A 24,520-nucleotide genomic window follows, 5' to 3' on the forward strand; every position below is an offset into this window, starting at 1 on the left:
CCTTCTTGAGTTTTACAGGCCCCTCCACAACAATAATCGCGAAGTTATTTTTCTTTCAATGTGCTTGATGAAAAGATCTGCTTTTATGGAAGTATTTTGTTTTCTCGTTGACATCTCCATGAACCAACACCCCCAGCATTTCAAATCGTAGATTGCTACAGAATATCTCGTATGACAGCACGTAGGTGAGGTCACATATCACACGTTATACATCCAAATGAAAGAGCCCAACGGGATATGTTCTTTGCCCCGTGCCACACTGTTGTTTATGGAGGTGTGGGGGTAGTGGAATCCCCAGTCACGTTTTCAAGATACCCTGATAACCGCACCAACACATACACCGTGTGTAAAAACGAGTTCTCCAGTTCCATCTACGAGGCCCTTTATATTTGCCAATATGTGCGTATCCTTCCTGGGCGAGCGTAGAAGAAACAAGTCGATACCATGACTGTTCCTGGAGTGCAATCCTTGAAGGGCATTACTCGGCTTCTTTCCAGTCTTCTTGCTCAAGTTCAGTTTAACCAGTATATGTATGGATTGCTCAGAGGCCACAAGTGTTGTCAATGTCCCAGATGAAATGCCATTGGAATCGGGGCTTTCCTACTAAAATTCTCGATTGTCGTTGCAACACTGAAAATTTTTAGTCGGCATTAAAATGATAATTGAAAACCGGATGTGCGTGTTACAATCGCATAAAGCAATGAAGAATTAGCCTCCTACAAAAAGCCCCCTTCAAAAATTGAATTTTACGAATAAATTCTTGAACCTTAAATGAAAGAGGACGTGCGTGTCAGCATCGCATAAAGTGGTAAATTTCACTTCCCCCGAGTTTCCGCATGTTACAGCCGCGGAAACTGGTCGTGTGGGTTTGATCCTCATCCACCGGTTCAGGATCGTGAGTTGGCCGACGAAATGAGATCGCTGTGCCCGGTGAGATTAGCATCTAATTTCCCAATTGCATTGCAAATATCACTAGCGGTCACAACTCCACTGAGCTACACACGAGCCTCTGGTGCATCTTCTTCATCTGGTATATTTTCAATCTACATTCCTGTGCGTCGTCTACGATCAGGAGAGCGCAGTTGATGCACAGCACAATATTAATTCATTTTTTTTTCCTCGACACGTCACGTTCATTGGCGACGCAAGACACCAACAACAGGTCATCTCTCTCTTCCTCACCCTCGCACGTGGCATATCGTATTCTCGACACACAACGTTAAATCCTGTGGATATCTGCAGAGACCGGAGGAATACGTATGTATATGTCCTGACGCGGTTGATTAAATTTCACAAATAAGTTTTGAGGGTAGCTAACTGCCGTCGTGTCTCGTATTACACGACAAACTCGCGGGGCATATCCCTTTTTCGAAAAAAACGAGCAATCTCTCTCTCGCTCACTACCTCAAGGATCACATTACCGAAACAGAAAAAATTCACATTTGTCGGATAAATGAGTTTGGACCTTAAAGTTTATGAATATATATAATTGCTCTGAATGTCTCAGCGTCTGTTACTACTTACTCCGCAATTTAAATCCAAACTGCCTGGAGTCTGTTAGGAAATTAATTTATTAATTTCCATTTACGTTTATTGCATACGGCACCATTGCATGAGGACGTTAACAAATGGAAATCCTCCCATTCCCTAGCGGCAAAAATGGAAGCCATATTTTTCAGGGTTCGTTGTATATTATCTCCTTTATGGTTTTGGAATTTAAGTTTTTCATAAAAAAATGTAGAAATATAATGGAGATTCAGTGAATCGTCAGATGTTTCTTTGGGACCTTTTATGACTCTGTGAAAATGTTCCTTGTGTACCAAAAGCTTTGGAAAACAGTGACACAACTCGTGGGGTCTCTTAACAGCCCATTAACACTTCATCTTCCATTTCGTTAATTTCTCCCTTTTCCTCGTTTTTTAAATTTTACAACGTCTGAAATATTCCACTGACAGACGTCATATGACTCTTTGAACAATTTACAAATGGGAATTGCTGCTTGAATTGGTCGAGAGCGTTTGGATGTGAGATAGTCTATGAAATATTTAGGTACACAAGGGCCTTATATGAATAATCCGAAGATCGCTATCACGAGACAATTTTCTGAAACATCCAATTAGCTTTCAGAGAACTGTTGCATGTTTTGCTCTCCATGAATCGTCTGTCATGCCCAAATACACCAGTGCTCGATTCTACGAAATAATTTTTCCTTTACAAACCTCCCCCCCTGCCCTTGCTCTCGATGGTATGAGGATGGCACTGGGAGAATAGCCAGGAAAAAGAGGTCTCACGCGACGATGCGTCCAGCGAGACAATCTGACGACGATTTAAACCGCGAGATGTGTAAGACACTGTTAGACTTGTTTCCCTTCCCAAAGGACAGCCGTATACCAACAGTTGGCTACAAACATAAAAATAACAACTGGGAAAACGTGTCCGGATTACCAATACAACTGGAGAAAATACCAAAGTATGCCGCTGACAAAAAGGGACTGGGAGAAAAAGACATGTTTTCTAGAACGTTAAAATTCTAATGGGAAGTTCTACCCTGTTGGAACGACTCTTGTCACCACGAAAAAACACGTCTACTACGACGAGACGAACGAACACCTTAAACTAGTGGTATTCGGCGAGTCTCAGAAGGGATACAACGAATATTCAGAGATGGGGGGGGGGTCATTTCAGAGTCAATAGTAATAATAATTTTATAACAAATGGGAGGGGGGGGGGAATTAAATAGCATCACTGTTAATCCCTTCGACTAAAATTAATCCTTGGGGTATTGTAAATCTTGTAGAACAGTTGGCAAGAGATTAAAAAATGCTAAGAAAATTAATTGACTAAGTCTGCACCAACTGGGGGATTTCTACTTACGCATGGGGACCAATATAGTTTTTCCGAAAGTTCAACTGACACTGAATTATTTAACTATATAATTTAGCAACTTTGTGTGTAAGTCTCGGGCAGTGTTAGAAGATGCTGAGCCTATAAAAATTCCTGGTATTTAAAAATGATGGTAAAAAGTAAAAGTAAAAAAAGCGACTGTTCAACACATTTTGCTCCATCCGTGAGTCAAGAATCCCATACTGGGCAACACGTGTGCCAAGTTGGTGGAGCTTCTGAACAGGCGAGAAATATGTACAGAATTATCCTTCTCTCTTTGTCTCCGTTATCGTGTATTGATCTTTAAATTACCACCGACCTGATTTAATTTTTCAATGTGTCACATCGGACATCCTCTGAGCGCACACATGACACCGTAAAAATTTAATAAAAATTGAACGACATTGCTAAGTATAAAAATAAATTGGAAAGGGAGGGGGATCATGCTGTGACGCAAAAGTCTCGCCGGATGGTAAAGCCTACGTATGACAGACCGGATGAATGGACTAGTTGAAGACGCTCTACGTCACGTTGAGGAGATAATCTCTCCTGAAATTGCTACCAAAAAATCAGGAGCCAGTTTTAGATTCATCTGATAATGAAAACTAGTTAATATTCACGGGCCACTATTCCTTAATTGTCAAAAAAAAATTGACACTGTGCAGACGTTGAAAAACTTTCGCTTGATACTTCTGGAGTTATTTAAAAGTTTAAAGATCAATCAAAATATTTGAAAACGAAGAGATGAGTAGACCGAGACATCCACTTTTGGAGTCATGGTCACGTCTTTGTGGGTTGCCTCGATAAACATTCCCCTGTCTTCGAGGACGACCGCGCCGTCATAACACCAAGATTGGTGCCTCCCTTCTCCAATCCCCTGAAACTCGTGACGCCGTTCTCTTGGCTGTACCAATGCACTCCTCTTTGCCACGCAGTCGCGAATTGCAAGACCTCCGTTGTTAACGTTCCGCGGAATTTTTTTCGCACTCGCAACACCGCAAAACCTTCGACTCTGTAGGAAAAACAAACAATATGAATAAATGGCATGAATGGCCGAAGTTTGCGGCCCCTGGGATCCCTCATTAACAGGAGAAAGATACGAGCTCAGTCCCAGATTTAAGAATCATTGGGCATTACGTCCAAAAAAGGGATAAAAATTTTCATTAATTTTTTTTCTATTGAGGTTTCTCACCAAAACTGTACAAGTTTAGAGCAATTTAGGAAGCCCATGCCTATTGATTTTGAAATTAACGATTAATTCGTAATGCCCTATCATCCGTAACCCCTTACTAAGCAAATTCTGAGCCTTTCAAAATTGCAAGTTCCATTCTTATTTCAACAACGAGCAATAAGAAGAAAGTATTTCAGCATTCCTCAACTAAAATATGCGGATACTGCCGAAACATGATCTGCCTGATAATCCTGTTGTGTCGTGATGATAAGAGGTCCCATGAGATCACGCAGAAGATGCTCTGACAAAAATTTCAACATTAGCATCCCTTTCGAAAATAAAAAAAAAATCCCAAAATCTTTTTAAAAGCCATAAGAGGATATGATATTCCTTTCACAGCACAAAATTACACGCGAGACGAATCTCCAATCTGGTATTGTCTCTCAACCTCACTTATTCATCTTTTTATCAATCCACGAGAGAAACTTTGTCTACTTAGAACGTGACAAGATTTAATACGATTTAACCGTGGTAGGCCATGATACAAGAGAAGCCGTAGCGCGTGCGGGTTTTAAGTATCTCGTTCGTATACGAGAGAGTCGGTATAAAAGGTGGAATGTAAGCCACCGAAGGAGACGAGTCAGTTAAAACGTAAAGCGTTATCCAACAGCAGGGGGCCCTTGGGTTCTATACCTCTCTCTCTTCAACAGTGGTCCCATCAACATGTATACATACATACATACCCCAAGCCTCTCTTCCGTAAACCCGTCCACTCTCGTCCAAAGATGGTCACGAATGACCGGAGCCAGTGAACGCTCGAACAGAGATTGATAAAGATAATGACCTCCTCCGAGGGCCATCGTCAACGTTATAACGGTAGAAACAAAAGTGTTATCCCCACTCGGGGGGGAACAATATACAACATCACATGATGGAGAAGCAATGACGATAAAAGAGCAGCAAAATTATGTGGAGAAAATAAAGCAGAGTTTGCACCAGCAAATTGAAGTTTTCTACTTTATTTATTTTCCTTGCAATCAAAGGGAACAACATTATCGTTTATGTTGCCTTGTGACAGAAAGGAGACGGATAAAACAACCGAAAAAAATTACTCGTGTCCTATTCAACGATTTCACAATCATTAAAATCACCCCTCATCATTGACAATTTTCTGAACATTATATTACCACAAAAATTCACCGAGAAGAATTTTCTTAAACCTGTAAGAACCGCACGACGTGAAATCAACTTGGATGACACTGTCTGATTACAGACGGGATGCACTACTCCCCGGGGGACGATAATTCTCCTCCATAATTTACAGCTCTACAACTGATGTCGATAGCCACAACAGATCAACTGAAGCGAAAAAACAACCGAGAGGACTAACAGCCAAAGTTTTCCTCTCGAATTTCATGATAATCCATATGGGCCCAACAAAGTGATTATCCTAAAAGCATTCACTCTTAAAAGATCTAAAAATTCTCGGCGATAAGTCCAGTCCAAAAACGAGGAAAAAATCAATGAAGAATATTTAATCCGAATAATCCCGAGACGTTAGTCAACGGAGAAAAATGTCCACTAAAAATTTTGGACAATTTATTAAACCAGATGACTTCACGAAATATTCAATTCAATTTTTACCGATTTAAATTGAAAAATTATTAGAAGATAAAACGAAGGTCCATTGCTTTAGGACACGTGAATCGGCGAGGTATGACCATGACCAAACCATCGAATAGTCCCGTCGCTGATTAACTGCCAAAAAGTATAAACCGAGGTACGTTAAAAAAATGCTAATATTTCCACTCGGGGCGAATCGTTAGGGCTCAAAGGATATTATCTGTTCTGTGCACGAGCGCAAGAAATGTACCCTCAAGGTGATGCCCAAAAACCGCGGTGTTCTCCTTACCCCTTTGTCAACGCATCGACATTAATATTAATTGTACCTTCTCCATTGGGGTATTCGAGGCCCTCCACCCAGTGCCCGCTGAGTCATCGGGCTGTCCGACGTTCACCTTTTATAATGCAGAGTTTGTTGAGAAGAAATAAAAAGGGTTAAACCTTTGGCTTGACTCGGTGTGTCGCACGCGCCCGCCTGATTTATCGGTTTGCCTTTTCTCTACAACAAACCCAGCGGAGATCGCTCCTCGAATCTCGATCATTTCACCTCCTTCACCCTCTACCGTTATCTCCGTCTGTCCGGTAACTGCAGCCCTCTCCCGTCCTTCTCATTCGTGTTGTTAGGGGCATTTATTTTTACTCGCCTGTCTAAAAAAGGGATCGCCTCGTTTGGGTCCTCTGTTGATCCTTCTCGTTCCGAGGACGAAGAAAAATAAATAAAAAACTCAGATAACATTATCATTATACGTTTTCCTAATGTTCCTCGTTCTCGAGATATAACGATGATTGCCAGCGGGCCATTCTAGAAGAAACTGAAAGAAATAATTGTCGCAGATGAAAAAATAATGAATTAATCATCATACACAAATGGCTCTGTTCAGTTCATCCCAGTATTTGCTCATTTTGGTTTTCATAAAAGGAAAAACTGGAGGAGAGAAATCGAGTGAGGTCGGCCCTTTTAAGGTCGAGTGAGGAGGGGTTGTGTCGAGTTCTTGGAAAATCGGGATTGCTCAGTTGGGTATTGCGTTTCTTCGGGCTCTTTCCCCATAGCTCGAGTGCACTCGAGATTCAGGCGATGAGTCAACAGCGTCCCGATCGCCGGACAAAAATAAAATAAGATAATTCACTAAATACCGAATGCCCTTTTCGGAAAATCAAACTAAAAACAGGATCTAAGTGGTTAAACGACATGAGCCAACTATGTCTCATGGTATTTTTGTCAGAGGACCATATCAAAAAGTTCACAAATGTTCTCCCATATCTTCTAATTGAGAAAACACAGGAGAACATGACGAAATTAATAAAAAAGTGAAGCAATTTATTTGAAAAGCTCAAGAATAGTCAGTAATAAAATTGCAAAAAATCAATAAAAAAACAGTTGACGAATGATTTGGTAATTAAGCTCCATCACAACGTCTTAACCCTTCGATTTACCCCGTAAAAAAGGCTATGAGTAGCACCGACGATTTCAGAAAAAGCGGTAAAACACCAAAAGCCCCGACGGAAGGGCTAGATTACACCCTGGGCTCAGATCGTACGGAAACAACGGGCTCAAGCGGCCATTACATTGTAAGATCAATCTTTTATCTCATCTGCCATCTACCCTTCTCGAAAAGTCCCTCTTTCACCCCAGCGAAACGCCCTAAACCGCGTTGAATCTCTTTCCAATCATGTTTCCGGTGTTTCTCACCCCTAATCACTCTCATCGCATTACATCGTGCTCTGCATGGTAGCAAGAACCTCCTCGGAAGAAAACACCGTAAGTAGGTTGCCAGGGCACCGAGGGCACACGATGGAGGGGCCGAGGGACAGTTCTCCCATGTTTATTATTGCCTCATTCGTGTGTGAAACTCCCGAGTTTCCCACAGACCTTCATGTTTATACTCGTACTACGACGCAAAAGGGTCTCGTCATACGCGAGTAGAGCTGGCTAGAGTATGTATATGCTGTTAATTGACGTAGTGCATTGGTTTTAATAATAGATTGGGAGGGCCTCAAGAGTCTCGTGACTGACGCGTGAGAATACCTTGCACCATTCATCCCGTTAACCGGCTGCTTTTATCATTTTGGGGGCTCCCTTCAGCTGATGTATGTCAACAGATAGGGTTCAGACGATGCATTTGCATTGCTGGTGAAAAAGTTCAGTAGAATTAATGACAAATCAATAGATATTGCTCAGAATTATTAATTCAGAGTGTATAATATTTTTGGAGGGTTATAAAAAAAATTATCCACCTCAATTATTTTTCTAATTCGTCTGAAAACTACATTTCCATCAGGATATGACGGAATTGCAGTTTTAATAATTTATAAATTTATGGTAACAATAGAAAAATGCCCCAGTGTGTAGTCGTCACGGTGCACAATTCACATATCAACGGATAGACTCCCTCAGTCTAGTGCGTATTTCCCACGGTCCGCAAAAGCGTCATATCCGACTCCCAAGCTCCCCCGCGTCCCTCGCGTGGACGACACGTGGCCATCAGCCCCCTATGGCATATTCACCCGGAGCCCCTGGACTTTTGTCGTCACGAAGGGTACTGACTTCCTTTCATCGAATATAATTTTTCAAATACAAGGAGCTCTTCTGAATAAATTTTATACATTCTCGATGGCCCTCATGCGGGCACTCGACTCCTTAATGCAATTAAATTAGGTAAATTGGGAAGGTCCCTCGATATTAAATCGTCTGGGGGCTCATTTATTGATACAAGTCCGGAGAACTCCAGTCAATCAATTTAGAATTTTTTACGGAATTAAAATAGTTCTGATAAAAATTTACCATCAACATATTTTCCCTGCCATTGTAATCACGACATGCAAAACACAAAGTAGCACTTTGAAAGGACGGCTACCTCGACGATGTGAGGCATTACGGTAAACAGCGGGGATAACGCTAACGACTCGAGAGACTCTCGTAACATATTCCGCGGTGTTTTCTACGCTCCATGGAGCGCCGTAGTGACCATCGGGTATAATCCCCAGGTTAAGAGGCCGTATACATCGATTCACAACCAGCTCGACGAGCATTATTCATTCCGCTATTTCGACTACCTGGCATTCTTTATGGAGAACTTAAAGAGTGTAATGACACGGTGGAAGGAACTGGTAGGAAATACGGAAGAAATTTTTTTATTCATTTTATGGTAGAACTGACGGTTCTAAATGTTAAACGAAACATTTTGAATAGATACAGGTGATGAATTGGAAATATTTCGATGGAGGAGAAATTTTTAGATTTCTTTCCAATAAAACGAGATTCACCACTGCAATTTGTTGCAGTATTTCGTGAAGGAATATTCATTTCTTCCTTTTCCAAATACACAATGATAATAAATCATTGGAATGGGTGAAGAAATTTCTAAAAACAAAATTCCCGAGTATTTCTCATAAAAATTGTAGAAATTGAATTTCTATTGTTTCGTGAAGAAGAAGAATGGCTTGGCTATAAATAAAAAGATTGACCAAGAATCAGTGAGAGGGAAGAAGATGTGTAGATGGCCGCAGGGAATTTACACTGATATTATCCTAAAGTGGCCTCGAGGTCGTTTCAACAGCGCGGCCATTAGCCAAAGGGATTTTCGATGAATCGTCCCAATTTACCAAAGGCATCCGGAACGTTTAAGGGTCATTTTCCTACGGCCCCCGCAATAGTGCCCCAAGGCAACACAGTTATTTAGAATAGTCTTGTTACTCCTTTTTGAATTCTTTTCGCCACTTATTCTTCATTCACTGAACCTTCACTCGCTAGCATGACCCGAAATTTGGCGATGAATTCGCCGCCGGGGCTTGCGCCATTTCCAAATACCAGATAAAGTGGAGGTGTCACGCGAGCCTGCATTCCGCAATTTTCCCAGTGAAAGATGAAGAATTGTAGCCCAAGTTATTTTATTGCAGGAGTCAAAGCTATGAAAAAATATTACCTATTAGATAAAAAATGACTTCACTAATCTCAGATGGAGTTGAATAATTTCATGAATAGGATGTTTTGTTTGCAGAATCAATCGAGCAAACATGAGCAAGCAGAGCGCTATCTCGCCGATCGCAAGATCTACGAACTCTTTAATTTTTTAATAGGCCATTTGCTGGCAGACGAGCCTGACGATCCTATCGAGTACCTGGACACTCTTCTCACCAAGTGTATGCTCTTCAAATCGGATATGGACGAGCCACCGCTGCTCTTCACCAGCCGGTAACGCAAACTTTCAGCAAAAGAAAAAATAATTCCGAAATTGTCAATCATTGGCAATCTTAGCCCCCTCTCACTCGAAAAAAAAAGAGCCTCAAATAAAAAATGAAGAGTTCACCAAAGTGATGGTTACAAGCTCCATTACAATTTGTCGTTTGTAGTATTATCGTTTCTCTTCCCTTAATTTCTGAGTCGTGTTCTTTAGGGGACTTTAATTTTCCCGACTGAGGCCACAAGGCTCGTGACAAACGAAATTGAAGAAATTGTGAGCGAAAATATAAACTGGCGGTGGAGAATGTCCAATAATTTCAAAGTTTAAGGGCCGCCCATAATTTTGTCTCGTTGCACTCCCCCCATTGGATTACAGTGTACACCTGAATTTACTCTAGTGGCTGGAGCAATAACGGTACAAATAACCACAACAAATCTCACACTCTATCATCACTCGTTTAGAAAAAAAATACTAAAAGGCCAAGGAGAGGGCCAATTATCTCATTGGCTCATTTTGGTCCCAAACTAATCAACCGGAAACATATCCAAAATATCATGGGAGAATAAAAATGTTCACATGATCGTTTTCTACTTGTATTAGCACAAATATGCCTTTGTTGAGAAATTCAAGGGCTGACTCCTACACGTTCCTTCCTTGGAAGCGTTGGCATACCTATAATCAAGACCCAGGACCCGCCAACAAATTGTCTCTCTCGGGTCCTCGACTCCTCCTCTCTGTTCGTGCCCTGCTCGGTCAATTCACTGACCACCAGAACTCAACGGATTCCATTTTACCAAGAGTCATTTCGCGATTCTCTGACAATCGAAGCAAATTGATGTTGCGCATCATTTTTTTTTCTATTCTTGGAGATTCAATAATTTTTATGATCATAGCCGTTACGAATCTTAGTTCATTCACTGAACCCAACATTTCTATCCGATTTTTCTTGACTTTCGCGTAATTTTGAGAACAATAGATAGATTTCAGATTTAGAAATTTCATAAATTGTAAAATGAAGATGTGAATATTACCCATGATTTCGAATATTGTTGGGCATTCATCTAATTCATCCATTAATTACGTAACATTTCGCTTGTTATTGGCGGATTGGCAATATAATTTGAAGAATCCTTCAATTGCAGCCACATCGCGAGCTTATTTCAAAGTATGAATCCATCTGGCAATGGTGTACTTACCCTCCAGCAATACAGGACTGGCATGAAGACCCTCGGAATCACCAACTACAATCAGCGTCCAGTTGAGTGCACACCAGGTCACGTTGACAGGCAAACCTTTGAGGACGAAGCGTGAGTTCCCTCTCCTCTATAACAATATTCATAAAATGATTAGTATCGTATTCCGCCGGCTGCGTGTAAATGCTCTTAATCCACCAAATTATCAGTGCTAGCCATCCCTGGGAATTCTCAATGACTCCAGGAAAAATGCTAATTGATTGAATTATCTCGATTGGTTTGACGCCACTCGAGGTCGCTCTCAGGGTTTCAATTTCAAATCTGAGAAACTAGTGATGAAAAAATCTCTTTGTCCAGTGAAACGATTAACCGTCTTAAAACCATTTTTTTTTCTCGTTGCTAGAAGACACCAAGAGTGAGAGAGAAATTCTTTACCTCTACTTGGCGTGAGACTGTTCCGCCCCATCGGAAAAATATTAACGTTTATTTAGAAAACGATCCACTAACCGTGAGTTCACACGGAAGTTTCAATAATTTCATGGTCAATCTGTGATTATTTTCCGTAACAAGATGATTGAAACTTCGTGGTGATTAATAACCTTTATTTCGTGATTTTTTTTACTCCACGTATTTTTTATTTCCCACAGAAAAAGCAGAAAATTGGTGGGATAAGATCAAGGCTAAACTCTACTTTATCCCAATTTTTTATCCACCCAATTTTTAGCAACAAAAAAAAAATTCTCAAAGATTGAATGATTCCTGTTACGCCTGTGGGATTCATTCTCAAAAAAACTGAAATAAAAAAAACGCTGAATTGCATTGATTTGAGGATTTATTCACGTCCACTCAATATATACGCGGTGCAATTATAATAAGAGGTCTAAGGGTTCTGCAAAAAATAATCTCAACATAAAACATGACTGCATGAAAAAATGAAGCCCCTTATGCGTTTAACTGTACGTTATGGGCGTAAAAAACTAATTTTTTGTGAATTTTCCTCGGTCAAGTAAAAATTTTATCGTTAAAAATTCGTGATTCACCATCCCCGCGAGTACCCTCACTCATTCGGCTTCATTTGCATCGTTAACATTAATCCCAGGTCGCCATTGTAAATGACTAAGGCCCTCGTAAAAATTTCCAACCTCGCCCAGAGGCTACCATCGAGTGCGAGGGGTTTCGCATTTGGAACTCGGAATTTTTTCGTAATTGCAAGTATTACCCCGATAAGTGGCGGCAAATCCCCTCGGGATGAAACGCTCATCCATTGCTATATACGTGTCCGTTTTATACTCACGTGGACACGTGGCCTCCGGCACCCATCGAGCCCTGAATGTATTATGCACGCGTAATCACGAACCAGGAGAGAGAATTCATCCCTTTATTTTTCCCTTCCGTCATTCGTCGAATGTAAAATTTACTCTCCTCGTTGGGCTCCACCATCTCGCTTCTATTTAAATTTTATCCCCGTTGTAAATAAATTAAATGGCCGGAGAGGCGACGGAGATGGTATATCGAGAGAACCAATTGCTTTCTGAAGAGGCACCAACGGCGCGTGCTCATCATTTCATGTAATTTAGACCAATTGTACCGCGGCTCTCGCATCCCGGTCAATCGTTTCAAACTATGGCTTTTTATCACGAACATTTTATATTCCGTTGAGACTGAATGACGTCAGATGTCTTTGGGTCAAGTAAGAAGAAAATGACTGTCTCGGACAAAATTAGTACCGAGAATCCCGTCATGTTTTAATTCATTTCAAATTTATAATTTGTTTCAATGATAAATGGAACTGACAGAGAGATAATTAAGAAAACAGGAGTCTTATTTAATCGGTAATAGCAACGATGGAGTCACTGCTCATTCAAATTATTTATTTATAGATAAGTTTAAAAAAATATACAGAACGTTCTGTCATTTAGTTACGTTCCGCGGGAATGATTCATTGGAATTTTTTTATGATTCAACGAAACTGTTCCAGCGAGTCAATTAAATCCCCTAATTCGATTAATTTTATCGCAGAAAAAAATGTCTCATACAGGCGCTCGCTGAAATAGTGGGCAAATGTGACTGAAAATGGACTCGAGGTTATTGAAGAAGGACGTATTACTCTCAAGCTGGCACAGCTGCATTCGTTTGTACCAAGAAATACCGACATTCGAGACGCTGTTTTGAGCTCTGGAGTTACGCCATGTAAAGTCATTTAAACAATAAAATCAAAAATGTTACTGAGAATTCTATATTGGTTGCTAAGGATTCATTTATCCAACCAGTCCTCAAGAAATTCATACTCAGAATTATGCAAGCCAGACACTATCGCAAACCACGGGGTCACGCTCTGAGTGACTCGCCCCATATTCGTCGGCAATTCTTTCCTACCCAAGTGAATAATTTTTTATCGACTCCACCCGGAGTTAAATTAGAAAGTTGTCAGAACAGGGAATTGAGCGAGAAGTTTGTCGTTGAAATTGTAATTTCGCTAGGTATGGAAAGGTGTTCGCAGCGGGTGGTCTTAACTCAGGATTCGTCTGATTTATGAGCTGGAAATCGTATTTGAAGGCCTTGGCTTAAAAGTGATACGTGACTTGAATCAATTAAAACATTCTCAGTAAAAACGACAATTTCTTTCGTTGAAAGACCAATCATCATTCACAAGATCGAGGGGTTCCTTCGGAAAATTCCTCTAACTACTATTTTTTCCATTTTCCTCCGAAGGAATCTGTCTCCCCAACGGAGAGAAATATGCAATAAAAATGACGGATCTCCTTCGGAAATCATTCATTTCCTATTTCATTTTCACTCATTTCATAGAAATTTTACGCAACAGTCAGATATCATCGTCACCACTTCCAGTCAATTACCCAAAAAATTGACTCTTTACCAAGTGTGGAAGATCATCCTCTCGGAGCGTATTTTCCAACAAACGCAGTCAGATTGCCTCCGGGCAACTTGTTGCTCTTCCCCACTCCTTTCTCATGTGGGAGTCTCGAATAACCGTCACGAAACCCTCCCAACCCACTGCGAAAGCTACCTTTCTCAATTCCATCCAAATGAAAATTGACACAAGCCCAAATAAAAATATCCAATACCTTCCATAAATCAGCACTGATGCCACATCGATTTCAATCAAATGCTCTCCACCGTTCACACATGTGCAGCAGATTTGGATAATATCCACTAGAACGAGAGTGACGCGCAAGTACCACTACGCGGGCTGATACATAGCCTCGCAAAACTATTGTTGCAGCGTCCATTTCCCCCACTCCAAGAACCCTTCCAAGACCAGCTTTTTCTCTGAAAAAAAAATGTCTTTTCACCGAAAAATACGAGGAGCAGTTGCTAACGAGTTGAAACACTCCGAAAAATGTATGGAAATGGTGGAATAAAATAATTTAATGAATGTACCTGGTCAATACTTTACCAGAGACATCAGAAACTAGAAGACCTCTCCCCACTACGAAATATGGTCCCCACCACCTCAACCACTCTCTCGACGTCCTGCAACCACTGGGTGAACGTTCCTCTGTCCCTGCGCCAGTTCGATTCCCACCTTCGAGTCGACTGGATTCGACATGTCTGTGGTGTATTCGAGAAAGTACAACTCTTGTGCTCCAAATCCGCGCAATCGCGATTAATTTAAACCAGCAATTACGGTTTGATCAAGCTCACGCCGAACTAGCGTCTGCTTCTTCCTCTTCGATTTTTTTGGTACTGACTGTACGGTCTCGCGGCCGTTATCCCTCTATGGGGGTGTTTTGTAATCGACAGCCCGTCAGTTGATATATTCAGGATTATTGGTGTCCATGAACTGCGGAGATTCACTTGTGTTCCCTGGTGTTGACTGTTTACGCGATTGGAATTTACGGAGCTAGCGGAATCGTTCTGCTGTCGTGTCTCCCAAGGACTCGATTTGACCTCGAAGAAGACGGTTCATTGCGACTCTAGCAATATCTTCTCGGGAAACAATCAGCGTAATTGGCTAGGATGAAGTGATTGGAGTACTGGAAACATTGTTTTGAGGAAATTCTTTCGGGCAACATGAAGAGGATCATGTGCGGGGGGACTCTGGTGTTCCTTGTGGTGATTTTGGGATTGAGAGTGAATTCAGCACCTACTCATGTGCCACACAATTTACCTACTGACCAGTGTGATTGGAGTGGAAGGTTTGTAGCCGATTATTAATTATATCCAATTAATTTTGTAGTTCGAATCTGTTAGGTCCAATTTTCCTCTTGTTGCTGGCCCATTATTTTTTAATTGTCGTGACTCTTTGACATAATTTCCATTTCAGTCTTCAGAGTATCACATTTATCATGGAAATTAAGGCTTTCGAATTACTCGCCTTTTCTCAAGCAAACTTTCTCCTATTCTTTCGCGAAATCATGTCGAAATCCCTTCACAACCTGTGTTTACATCCGCGGGACTAAAGGTTTCTTCCATTCAAGTTAATTACACCGCGGAAATACTTGGCCATTACCAAGAATGGAGATTTAATGAAGATCCCAACTGTGGCTCCATTTCCAGCTATTCCCTCATTTTCTCAACAACAGAGTTGGCCTTTCCCTCCTCGAAGTAGAGCCGAAAAATCTAGTCTATTCTATAATCTTAGTGACAAATTCAGGAATCAGTCGACAGAGTAATTTAAGGATAATGAGAAGTGAAATCAAACAGAAACACAAAATTTGACATTTGCATGGGCTCTTTAAATCGAACTCTCGCAAGAGCTGTTTATTGCCAACAAAAATGTTGGGCCCGTTTTCTCTGGTTTTCATTTTTTTTATTTCACTTTCAAGTTTACCGTGTATGGCATTGAAACCTACCAATCATGGAATTTCTTGTTGGAAGATTGAAAAAAAGTTTTTCTGCAATGGCAGGGGAAATTCCGGGGCTATCCAATTTCACTTGTATCGAGGATTGAAGTAAAATCGCCAGCAAAAATGTATCAACGTACCGGGGACATAAAATTAGAGAGGATAAAAATTTTTTCAATCACTCAGCACAGTCGTAAATAAGGAGCAATTTAACGAGGAAGAAAAACAGCGATTGAATGCTGTTCCTTCTATCGCGCACCAAAATGAGGACATCGAGTCAATCAACTCTCTTTATGGCATAAAAATCTGTCGTGATCCATAAATAAAAAAAAGCAACTCGTACTCAATTGATTTGTGCAATCGTAAATTGCTGGGGCTCACATTTTCATTCGTAAATTTGTGTTTCACGTCTCGTTTATGTACTCGCTCACTCGTTAAAAGAAGCGAGAGCACTTACCACGTACATATACCAAAAGGCGACACGATAATTTAATAGCCCCCAGGAGGAAAGTAAACTTTTATCAAAATGTGAACCGGTCGTGGTGACTTTGAAACCGGTTCATGTCCCCCTTATATCACAAAGGGAAACGGCCCGCCCTGTCGCCCTGCACTTCTTTATTTCTCATCCCCCTATTCCCTCCCAGCCCACTTGGGGGTTTCGATTTTTTACAGATGAATTTATCCTTTCGAAGCACATCTCGTCATTGAGTCCTACAAAATATTATACTCTCTGAGGTGTGTTGTGAATCACCCTGATTTTTGTCGTATGGTACCCCATAGACATGAGAATGGAAATTTATTTTTCGTAATTCTGAAAACAAGCCAAATTATTTCCTTGTAGGCAGTGCTATATCTTACAGAATCAGTCTTCTGATATAATTTTTCGGAAGTTAGTTCCTGAGTCCGAGGGGCAACAAAACCCCTTTAGCTATATGAATGTTACGAGTTCGTTTTCGCGCAGTTATTAATTTTTATCCATGAAAATTACTTTATGGGCGGGATCAGTGCATTGTCGAATCAATGAAATGTTTCGTTGAAGAAGACTCATAATTGCAGAACCAAACAAAACTTTAAAATTTCAAATACTTTAAAAGTTGAATTTTCATGCGAGAAAAGGTCTTCTCTTATCCTTTTTATAACAAGAAAAATTACTTATCTTGCAGTGGTGGTGGCGGCAGAGAAGTTCGTCCAGTTTATTTACGATGCTCACGTGGTACCGTATCTTGGCGTTACCCCCGGGGTGCACTGAGGGTGGTACTGTCTGGTGGTGGTGACGGCAGGAGTTTTCGTGGCTGTATCAAAGTAACAGGCCCAGCTAGAGTTTACCTCGAGGGTAAAGGCACATTGAGACCGGTTTATGCGCCAGGAGATGGTGAACACGAGGCACTACATCGTTGCTTTCACTCGAGGGGACAGCTTGCCGCCCTATACGTGGAGGCGGATGAGCCCACGCCCGGTCATACCACTGTTAAACTGCGCTATGATCTTGAACTCGAGTCTGTCGACGAGAATGGAAAAATAGTCAGGAGGAATGATGAGGACGAGTGTAGGCCATGCACTAAGGAGGAATTAGCTGAGACTTATTGTAAGAGTGATCTCGTTGCTAGGGGTACAGTTAGTGCTGTTGAGAGACGACAGGATCTTGATGCTGCGGAACTTGTCCTCAGAGTTACCAAGACTCTCAGGCGGGTCGAGGAGAATGAGGTAGATTTTCATCAAAAGCTCATTAAAATATTGACAAAAACTAGACTTCATCACAGGTGCATTATATCATTAAAATATCATCAACTGCAGAAAAAATATATCTTAAAAATTAAACCTATATTTCGGGTCATTTTTTTTTCTCAATTAAAAAGAGGAAGTGCTTTGTTGTTTTGCTTCAGTATCACTTTAAGATGAAGGAAAATTGTTTAATTTTTTTCGTTAGCAGGAAATTTATCCTTAATATTGTTAATTTTCTGATCGCAGGAAAACGAAGTAGACTCTGGTGATCTTGGAGTCGAGAGGGAGATCAGGGTGCGTGTATCCAAGGCCTGCGATGCTCGTCATGGTCATGGGGAATTTGTGATAATGGCAAAGAAGAGGCTTGGGGATCTGACATTGGCTTGTGCCCCCAGGCTTGAAGCCTGGGCTGAGGCTGTCAGAGAACTCCAGAGCGCGCCCTGTCTCCTCAGGAGTTAATTCCATCCTAAACTATGTCGATTGCGTTCATTTGGAAATGTGTAAAGAGAGTGTATATAGATGATATATTTTTGTTGATTGTACATAACGAGAAATTAACTTGACGATAAGATTTCGATCTCTAAACTGTGATATTAATTGTTTGTAAGATGTTTGAAAGATGAATTTATGATTGAGAGAGCTTTGTACAATAAAAGAGATGAATTTACTGAAAAATTGGTTGTTTTTTCCCCTGTGTATTAACCACCCAACAAAGTGCAGATGATTATCACGGATAAATAAAGATTCTCCATTGAACACAACAATTTCTTTTTGCATTGAAAAAAAAAACAGTTTCATGGCAAGTGTTTTTATATTTTCCACTTAAATTTGTTCTCTGATGTGAATACAGGCACAATAAAAATATTGTATTTCGATTAAAAAAATACGGTGTCTGTAACAATTTAAATTTGAATTTTACAAGAATAAATTGAAATCAAATAATTAATAAAAAGGGAATTTCATAGATTATTTGTCCTCGATGTATCCCACAAGACACCCACATATGTTCATCAACAAATATATATAATATTTTATTGTTTTTTTTTCCTTATAACAAATACATGAAAAACACGCATGAAGAAGGCGAGAAATGACGTAGAAAACAGCTACCTTTGTCTTGAAATTACAATTGCCCGGTACGCTATCTCGCTCACAAGGGCAATTGCCTTATTTTACATTAGCATTTCACATCCTCATAATCATCATACAACAGCGAAAATACTCAAGAGTCACATCGTCCAAGTCATTTATCACCATTAACTTCTCACTACTATAATATATTACTTTTTTAATTTTTGCTTCCGAATTGAAGCTTTAATAATCCTTTGGCTTTTATAGTTTATTGCTTCTTCACTGATCCCCACGCAATGATTTTGGTCCAGCAAAAAATTTACGCACTTCTCACATTTAATACATAAAGCTGCTGCTCACTCACGAATTATAATTTCTAACTAAGCGAACAGTGGTCGAATAAGGTAAAAACTTAATTCAACTGACTGATAAAAATATTTGAAATAGAAAAAATACGAAATAAGTTAATTTGATAAATCGAATATTCACTTAAGTATTCGTTGCAAACTCTGTGTTTATCATTGAATAGGTAATAAAATCACCGATCATCACAATATCTACACACATGATTATACGTTCGACGGAACTATAACGGTTAGAAAAAATATCACATGAAAAGAAAAATCCGAAATGAACAGTTGTCACAATCAAGTAATTTACAGCTAAGTGAAATAAAAAAATAGGTGATTATATCTCAATATCATTTTTTTCGTTTAATACAAACGATAATCTAAACATGAGCAAATTGATTGAATGTACTCCACCCAATCGAGTCTTATTCCCGGTCACATTCTCTCAGCCATAAAATATTTTCTTTTGGCTATAAAAATTTCATAGAGCATATCTTACCCCACTCAACTCCATAAATGTTTAAGTCTTTAGGAATTTCGTAAACGCATGGTGAATTATGCTGTGATAAAACATACGCGGCTTTTGGCTATTAACGAGCATTGAGATCAATATAGAGGGCAAGTAGTAAGAGAAGACGATCTAAAAATTCACTCACAAATCATCCGTTCATAAATTTGCAGTGGAGAGAGACGTCTGCATCGTATAAAAAAATTCGAACCCTATTAATCGTCAATCTACTTGTAAAATAATCTTACCATTGAGTTCAAACTGATTTCCTCTCGCTACTGTCTCGGAACGAATCCGTAAAGTGATTTTTGATTTACTTTAACATCGACACAATGGAAGCTCTTCATTTTTTGACACATATAACGATTTGCAAAAGGTTTTCCCCACATTCTGATCACAAAATATAATAAAATAATGTCGATGATTTAACCATTTATGCAATTAGAGTGTGGAATAACCACTTAGTGGACAAGTTTGAAAGCAAAATACGGAATGTGCCAAAAATGAAGAGTCCGCAGCAATAGCTCATTTTATCAATGTAATGATGTGTCGAAGTCAAAATGTGCTTCATGTTCATTCTGTCAATCTCCCACGTAATTACCCCGGGAAATCAATCAACGCACGTATGGAAAATTCGGGCATAATGGTATCACAAGATCATCCATATTCGGAAGTACAACCACTTTATCAAATTCCTTCAGTAATTTCGTCTTTATCCAATTAGTTACGTATCCAATATTGACTGCGCGCTCACCAACTGCTGGTCTCGCATCTAAATTAATTTTTGGAATTGGTTTGAAACCGTACCACAAACGATCGGACGGTGGGGGTGGAATGTTAATGGATAAACAGCCTTCAATGCTTGACACACTGACCATCAACCGGATCTCGGTGTTAGATACACCCTCCATGGCCCGACGAACGTATGACAACTCAGCAGCCTATAAAGAAGACACCCGAAATGATTAAAATCAGTTTTTTGAACTACTTTTTTGGGACAGTAGTTAGAAACAGATGGAATTAAACTGGCGAGACCATTCTATTCATTCTCGCACGACGAAGGGATATAAAAAACAATGTAGAGCACTTGAGCAGCTTTGAGAGGACACATGTGGCATTCGATATTGAATGCCTGGGGCCTATTGGAATATTTTTAGAATACTCACATGCTGAAAGTATTTATTTGCCGCTAATTTATCAACCATGCTGAGAAATTTTCGACCGGATGACTGTGTTGGTCTGGAATTACAATGATAATTATTAATTTACGCATTATTGACTGTTGGATTATCGAGTACATCAGTAGAAACAATGATTCCCCAACTGACAAATTTTCTATTGCTCTCTATGACCGGTATATGACCACCAATGGCTCTTTTCCCATGCTAATGGATAAAAATAATTACAAGTTATTCAGGCAATAAAAAAAATCGAAATAATGCGCTTACGTTGATTCCCTAGAAGCTGCTGGCACTGGAATGCTTTCCTCATCCTCGGTGGACGTTTCTGGACTGTCCTCCACATCACTATCGAACATGGGAGACCGGGCAGGGGTTGGCTTATCATTTCCTCCGCTGTCATTGGAATTATTGGATACAGACCCCGCCTTTGTAAGCTTCATCAGATTAATCTTTGTTTCGACAGTCATCGTCACACCGCAGTCATACGAAATATCCAAGTCAATCCATAATCCACGGGCATCAATAGTCGGCTTACTGGCTTTGTGAATAAATGGCGCACCTTGGCCTATCACTAATTCTGATATCATTAAACTCTCCATAAAGTATGGTAGTTTGATGTTCGACAGCTTCCTCTGAATTTTATCCTGGATCACGTTTATCATGTCTGGGCATTTGTGCATGTCGAATAAAATACGACCGAACAGGGCGTTGAGCCATAAAATATCGTTGTCTTTTGGTGCTATATTGGAATCCGTTGGAGTTGACTGAATCTGGTACAAAAATATAATTATTTCGTTTCAAAACAAGGCTATAGAGATAACGAAAAGTCGATTAGAGATTTTTTAATCTAACTAAGCAAAATTACAAAAAAGCTCACATCAGTATATTTGGACATGTACGAATTGTAATTCAGTTCTGGTGGGGCATCTATATTGTTCAAAGTAAAATTTTTCCCCTCCCCGTTGGTCTGCGACAACGACGAAGAGCTCGATGATATCGTCAACTCTTTGGTGGACGGTATTGAGTTCCGCTTGTTAGCTGCTTTAGCGACCGATACCAGCCGTCTATACCTGTCACATAAAATTACAGCCTCAATCACATGATCTCATATCACTCTACACAAAAAAAACGCATATGAAAATGGGACAATTTTTTTCTCAATCAGAAGAGAGAATTAATTCTTATTCGTTCTAATGTTTTATCAACGTACCAATCTTCCTTCTGCCTGTCTGTCCTCCCAAAAACAAAGACCTTGAACCTAGCCTCGTCCTCCTCATCTTGGCAGTCCTCGAAGACGTCCTTGGCATCCTTCGACAACGAGACATCCTCGTCAGTCTCGTCCTCTTCAACAATGACCCTCTCCTTCTCCTTCTCAGAATCTTGAATTTCGTCGTCTGACGGTGTCTCCATCACTACACTCTCCCCAATCCCTGCAGGTGAAAATGTGATGCAAATGGGATACTTTTTACTCCACCTTCGCCTCCTGGTCAGTCCCTCAGGCAGCAATTCCACAGTCGCCCCTACCAACGAGTAAACCCTTTTCCTAGTGTACCTCGCAGTGGGCTGGGTCTCATTCCAGACAGCCCTCTTGGGAATCCTCGTCCGTGTCTCCATGATTCTCAAAGTTTCTCCCTCTAGCTTGAAGTAAACTGCATTTGTTCTCGCAACATGGTAGTTCTCAGGATCGTAATCACGGGGTAATTCATTTAGCCAGCCCTCAAACCTCTCGACAACGGCGTGCTCCTCAACTGCCGGAATCTCCAGCACAGAAATTAGTGACTCAATCTCATTTTCTTTTTTCACTGGCATCTGCAGTACCTCAGCCACTTTGGCAATTATCCTCTGTACAGATACAGCAATGAAAATACCAGCTAAGAGTCCCATTATGTACTGAGGCAATGGGATTACGTAAAAAGTTAAGAGGATAAGTGGTAGTAGAACAGCACGATACAATATACTCGTCTTTAATTCGTTGAAAATCACGTGTGGTTTTTTAACACTTTCATTTTGGGATTTCGTTGCACAGATACTTGGGGACAGTTCTTTCACCATTCTAGCCGTGGCCACTCGAGTGGTTGCTTGGTCACTCGATGCCTCGGAGAAGGTCACTGTGTCGATTTCTACAATTTCAGCTGCCTCAACACCACTTTCAACACTGTCCTCACGGTTGTTCGTTTTTAATCCCGTTTTTATTGAAGAAAATCGAAATCTCGAGGAGTGACCTCGTCTCTTTACACACGGAGAGGATTCTGCCACTGGATTATCGGAAACGGCATCCTCAGTGGGGGTAATATCCCCCAAATCTTCGGGATCACTGACGCTGGAATTTTCTCTGCTTCTCCCTTTTCCCTTATCTTTTTTCTCACTTTTTATCTCCGAGAGCTTTTCCTCAAAGGTCTTTGTGATTTTTCCACGAATGTCTGACAACATTTTCCAGGGATCTGACGGGGGTGTCCCTTCGGAAAAATCGAGACTGGAGGAACGTTTATCTAAGATATCCTCACTGCTATCGTTATTACTGTCGGATTTTAATTTAGCAGTCTTGAAGGGACTGGAGTTCGGTGTTGTCTTCTCGGAGGCTGGTTTGTCATCGTCTGTACTGGGATAGAGTTCCTCCAGCTCATCATCACTCGCGTGGTAACGAATTACAGGGACAGATGTGGTAATTGGTTTACCTGAAATATTTTGTTTTTTAATTGATTACCATTTTATCGAATTTCTTTTCATTGACTGTAACAGAAAAACTATTCTCCTTTGATTTCTAACATATCTGTTCAACAATATTTTTATACTTCTCAGGTTTAGATTCACAAATCAAGTTATTTAATAAATTATGTAGTAGAAAGGTCGTGCAACTTTACTCCATGTTTTTTCAGCCCATGATATATAGTCCATAATAAGCAGCAGTTTTTCATTTATAAATTGAATCATAAAAATGTGCCATCAAAAGAAATTTGAAGATGCAAAGTAGTAAATCCTATGAATCATTAAAAAAAAAATTATAGAATTATTTTTACCTTTCATCATCCCCAAAGTCATTTTCCCCGGGCTCTGCTTAGCCATGACAAAGAAAAATCCTCTCAACTTCTAGCAACGTTGAAAAAACCTCTCTAACACGTCATTAAGCCAAACTGACACTCAATATAAATCATCACACACGATTATATCGATTCAACACGCAAATTATTCTCCCCACAATTTGTCCTCACCACTACCAGACCTCACATTTTCCTGACGAATGAGTCAACACCGATGACATTCATCTGGGAATAACAATTCACGTCTTTCCCCAATGAGTACTGACGTGTGACTGGTCTCGTTGCATCACATAATACGAGATATCAGCGGAGAACATTTGTTATTACGCGGCGTAATAGATTGACCATTGTTAATGCATCACTGAACTTTCACCGGGTAAAACTGTGTGAGTGACGGACAATCGCTTTGCCAGGGTAACGAATGAATTTTGACCCTGACAGTGGAGTTTTTACCATTGCAAAACATTGCCAGCCGATGGATAAATTTATCTAGATTCGCAAATTTGTGGAACTCGTGTGCGACTTGTTTTCATGTGATGACAGATGATCTTGACGTCTGTGATTGGTCGGGACGTCGCTGGGACAAAGATAATTAAAAATCCGACATGAGTTTGGTCGACAGATTAGTAAAAAAAGATATTTTGCAAGAGCTTCACTCCATGTTGATAGGGAATCGTTTATAGCTCAATAATTTAATTGTCTAATTAATAGTTAGCAGAAAATGTGGTACACAGAGAGAGGGGGGCTCCGTTCGTACTTGTTCAACTGTTCAAATGGTCAACTGCACACAG

At 40.3% G+C, this 24,520-nt stretch overlaps 4 protein-coding genes across 5 annotated transcripts in view; 2 read left to right on the forward strand and 2 right to left on the reverse strand.

Moving 5' to 3' along the window:
• The window catches only part of LOC135164204 (uncharacterized), a 79,179-nt gene extending 68,014 nt beyond the window's left edge, over window positions 1-11,165 (reverse strand). The window contains exon 1 of the mRNA XM_064124347.1: window positions 11,055-11,165. The gene's annotated coding sequence lies outside the window, so the exon portion shown is untranslated. The remainder of the gene's footprint in view (window positions 1-11,054) is intronic.
• Window positions 7,107-13,428, forward strand: LOC135164219 (uncharacterized). 2 transcript variants are annotated; one of them, XM_064124371.1, is made up of 4 exons: window positions 7,107-7,246; window positions 9,676-9,869; window positions 11,001-11,165; window positions 13,071-13,428. In XM_064124371.1, exons 1-4 carry the CDS (start codon window positions 7,127-7,129, stop codon window positions 13,120-13,122), a joined length of 531 nt encoding a protein of 176 aa, XP_063980441.1. In that variant the 5' UTR covers window positions 7,107-7,126; the 3' UTR covers window positions 13,123-13,428. The 2 variants fall into 2 exon arrangements, with proteins under 2 accessions (XP_063980441.1, XP_063980442.1); XM_064124372.1 differs by having other exon boundaries at window positions 13,090-13,428.
• Window positions 13,429-14,565: 1,137 nt separating this feature from the next.
• Window positions 14,566-18,256, forward strand: LOC135164217 (meteorin-like protein). The gene is made up of 3 exons (XM_064124368.1): window positions 14,566-15,211; window positions 17,023-17,563; window positions 17,828-18,256. The coding sequence occupies exons 1-3, from the start codon at window positions 15,087-15,089 to the stop codon at window positions 18,038-18,040; spliced, it is 879 nt and encodes a 292-aa protein (XP_063980438.1). The 5' UTR covers window positions 14,566-15,086; the 3' UTR covers window positions 18,041-18,256.
• Window positions 18,257-18,587: 331 nt separating this feature from the next.
• On the reverse strand, window positions 18,588-24,504 carry LOC135164202 (uncharacterized protein). Its single transcript, XM_064124340.1, has 6 exons — window positions 23,709-24,504; window positions 21,902-23,366; window positions 21,569-21,761; window positions 20,959-21,461; window positions 20,677-20,749; window positions 18,588-20,451 (listed from the first exon to the last, which is right to left on the reverse strand). Exons 1-6 carry the CDS (start codon window positions 23,752-23,754, stop codon window positions 20,125-20,127), a joined length of 2,607 nt encoding a protein of 868 aa, XP_063980410.1. The 5' UTR covers window positions 23,755-24,504; the 3' UTR covers window positions 18,588-20,124.
• Window positions 24,505-24,520: the final 16 nt, after the last annotated feature.

Source organism: Diachasmimorpha longicaudata, chromosome 7 (genome assembly GCF_034640455.1).
Source record: "Diachasmimorpha longicaudata isolate KC_UGA_2023 chromosome 7, iyDiaLong2, whole genome shotgun sequence".
NCBI lineage: Eukaryota > Metazoa > Arthropoda > Insecta > Hymenoptera > Braconidae > Diachasmimorpha > Diachasmimorpha longicaudata.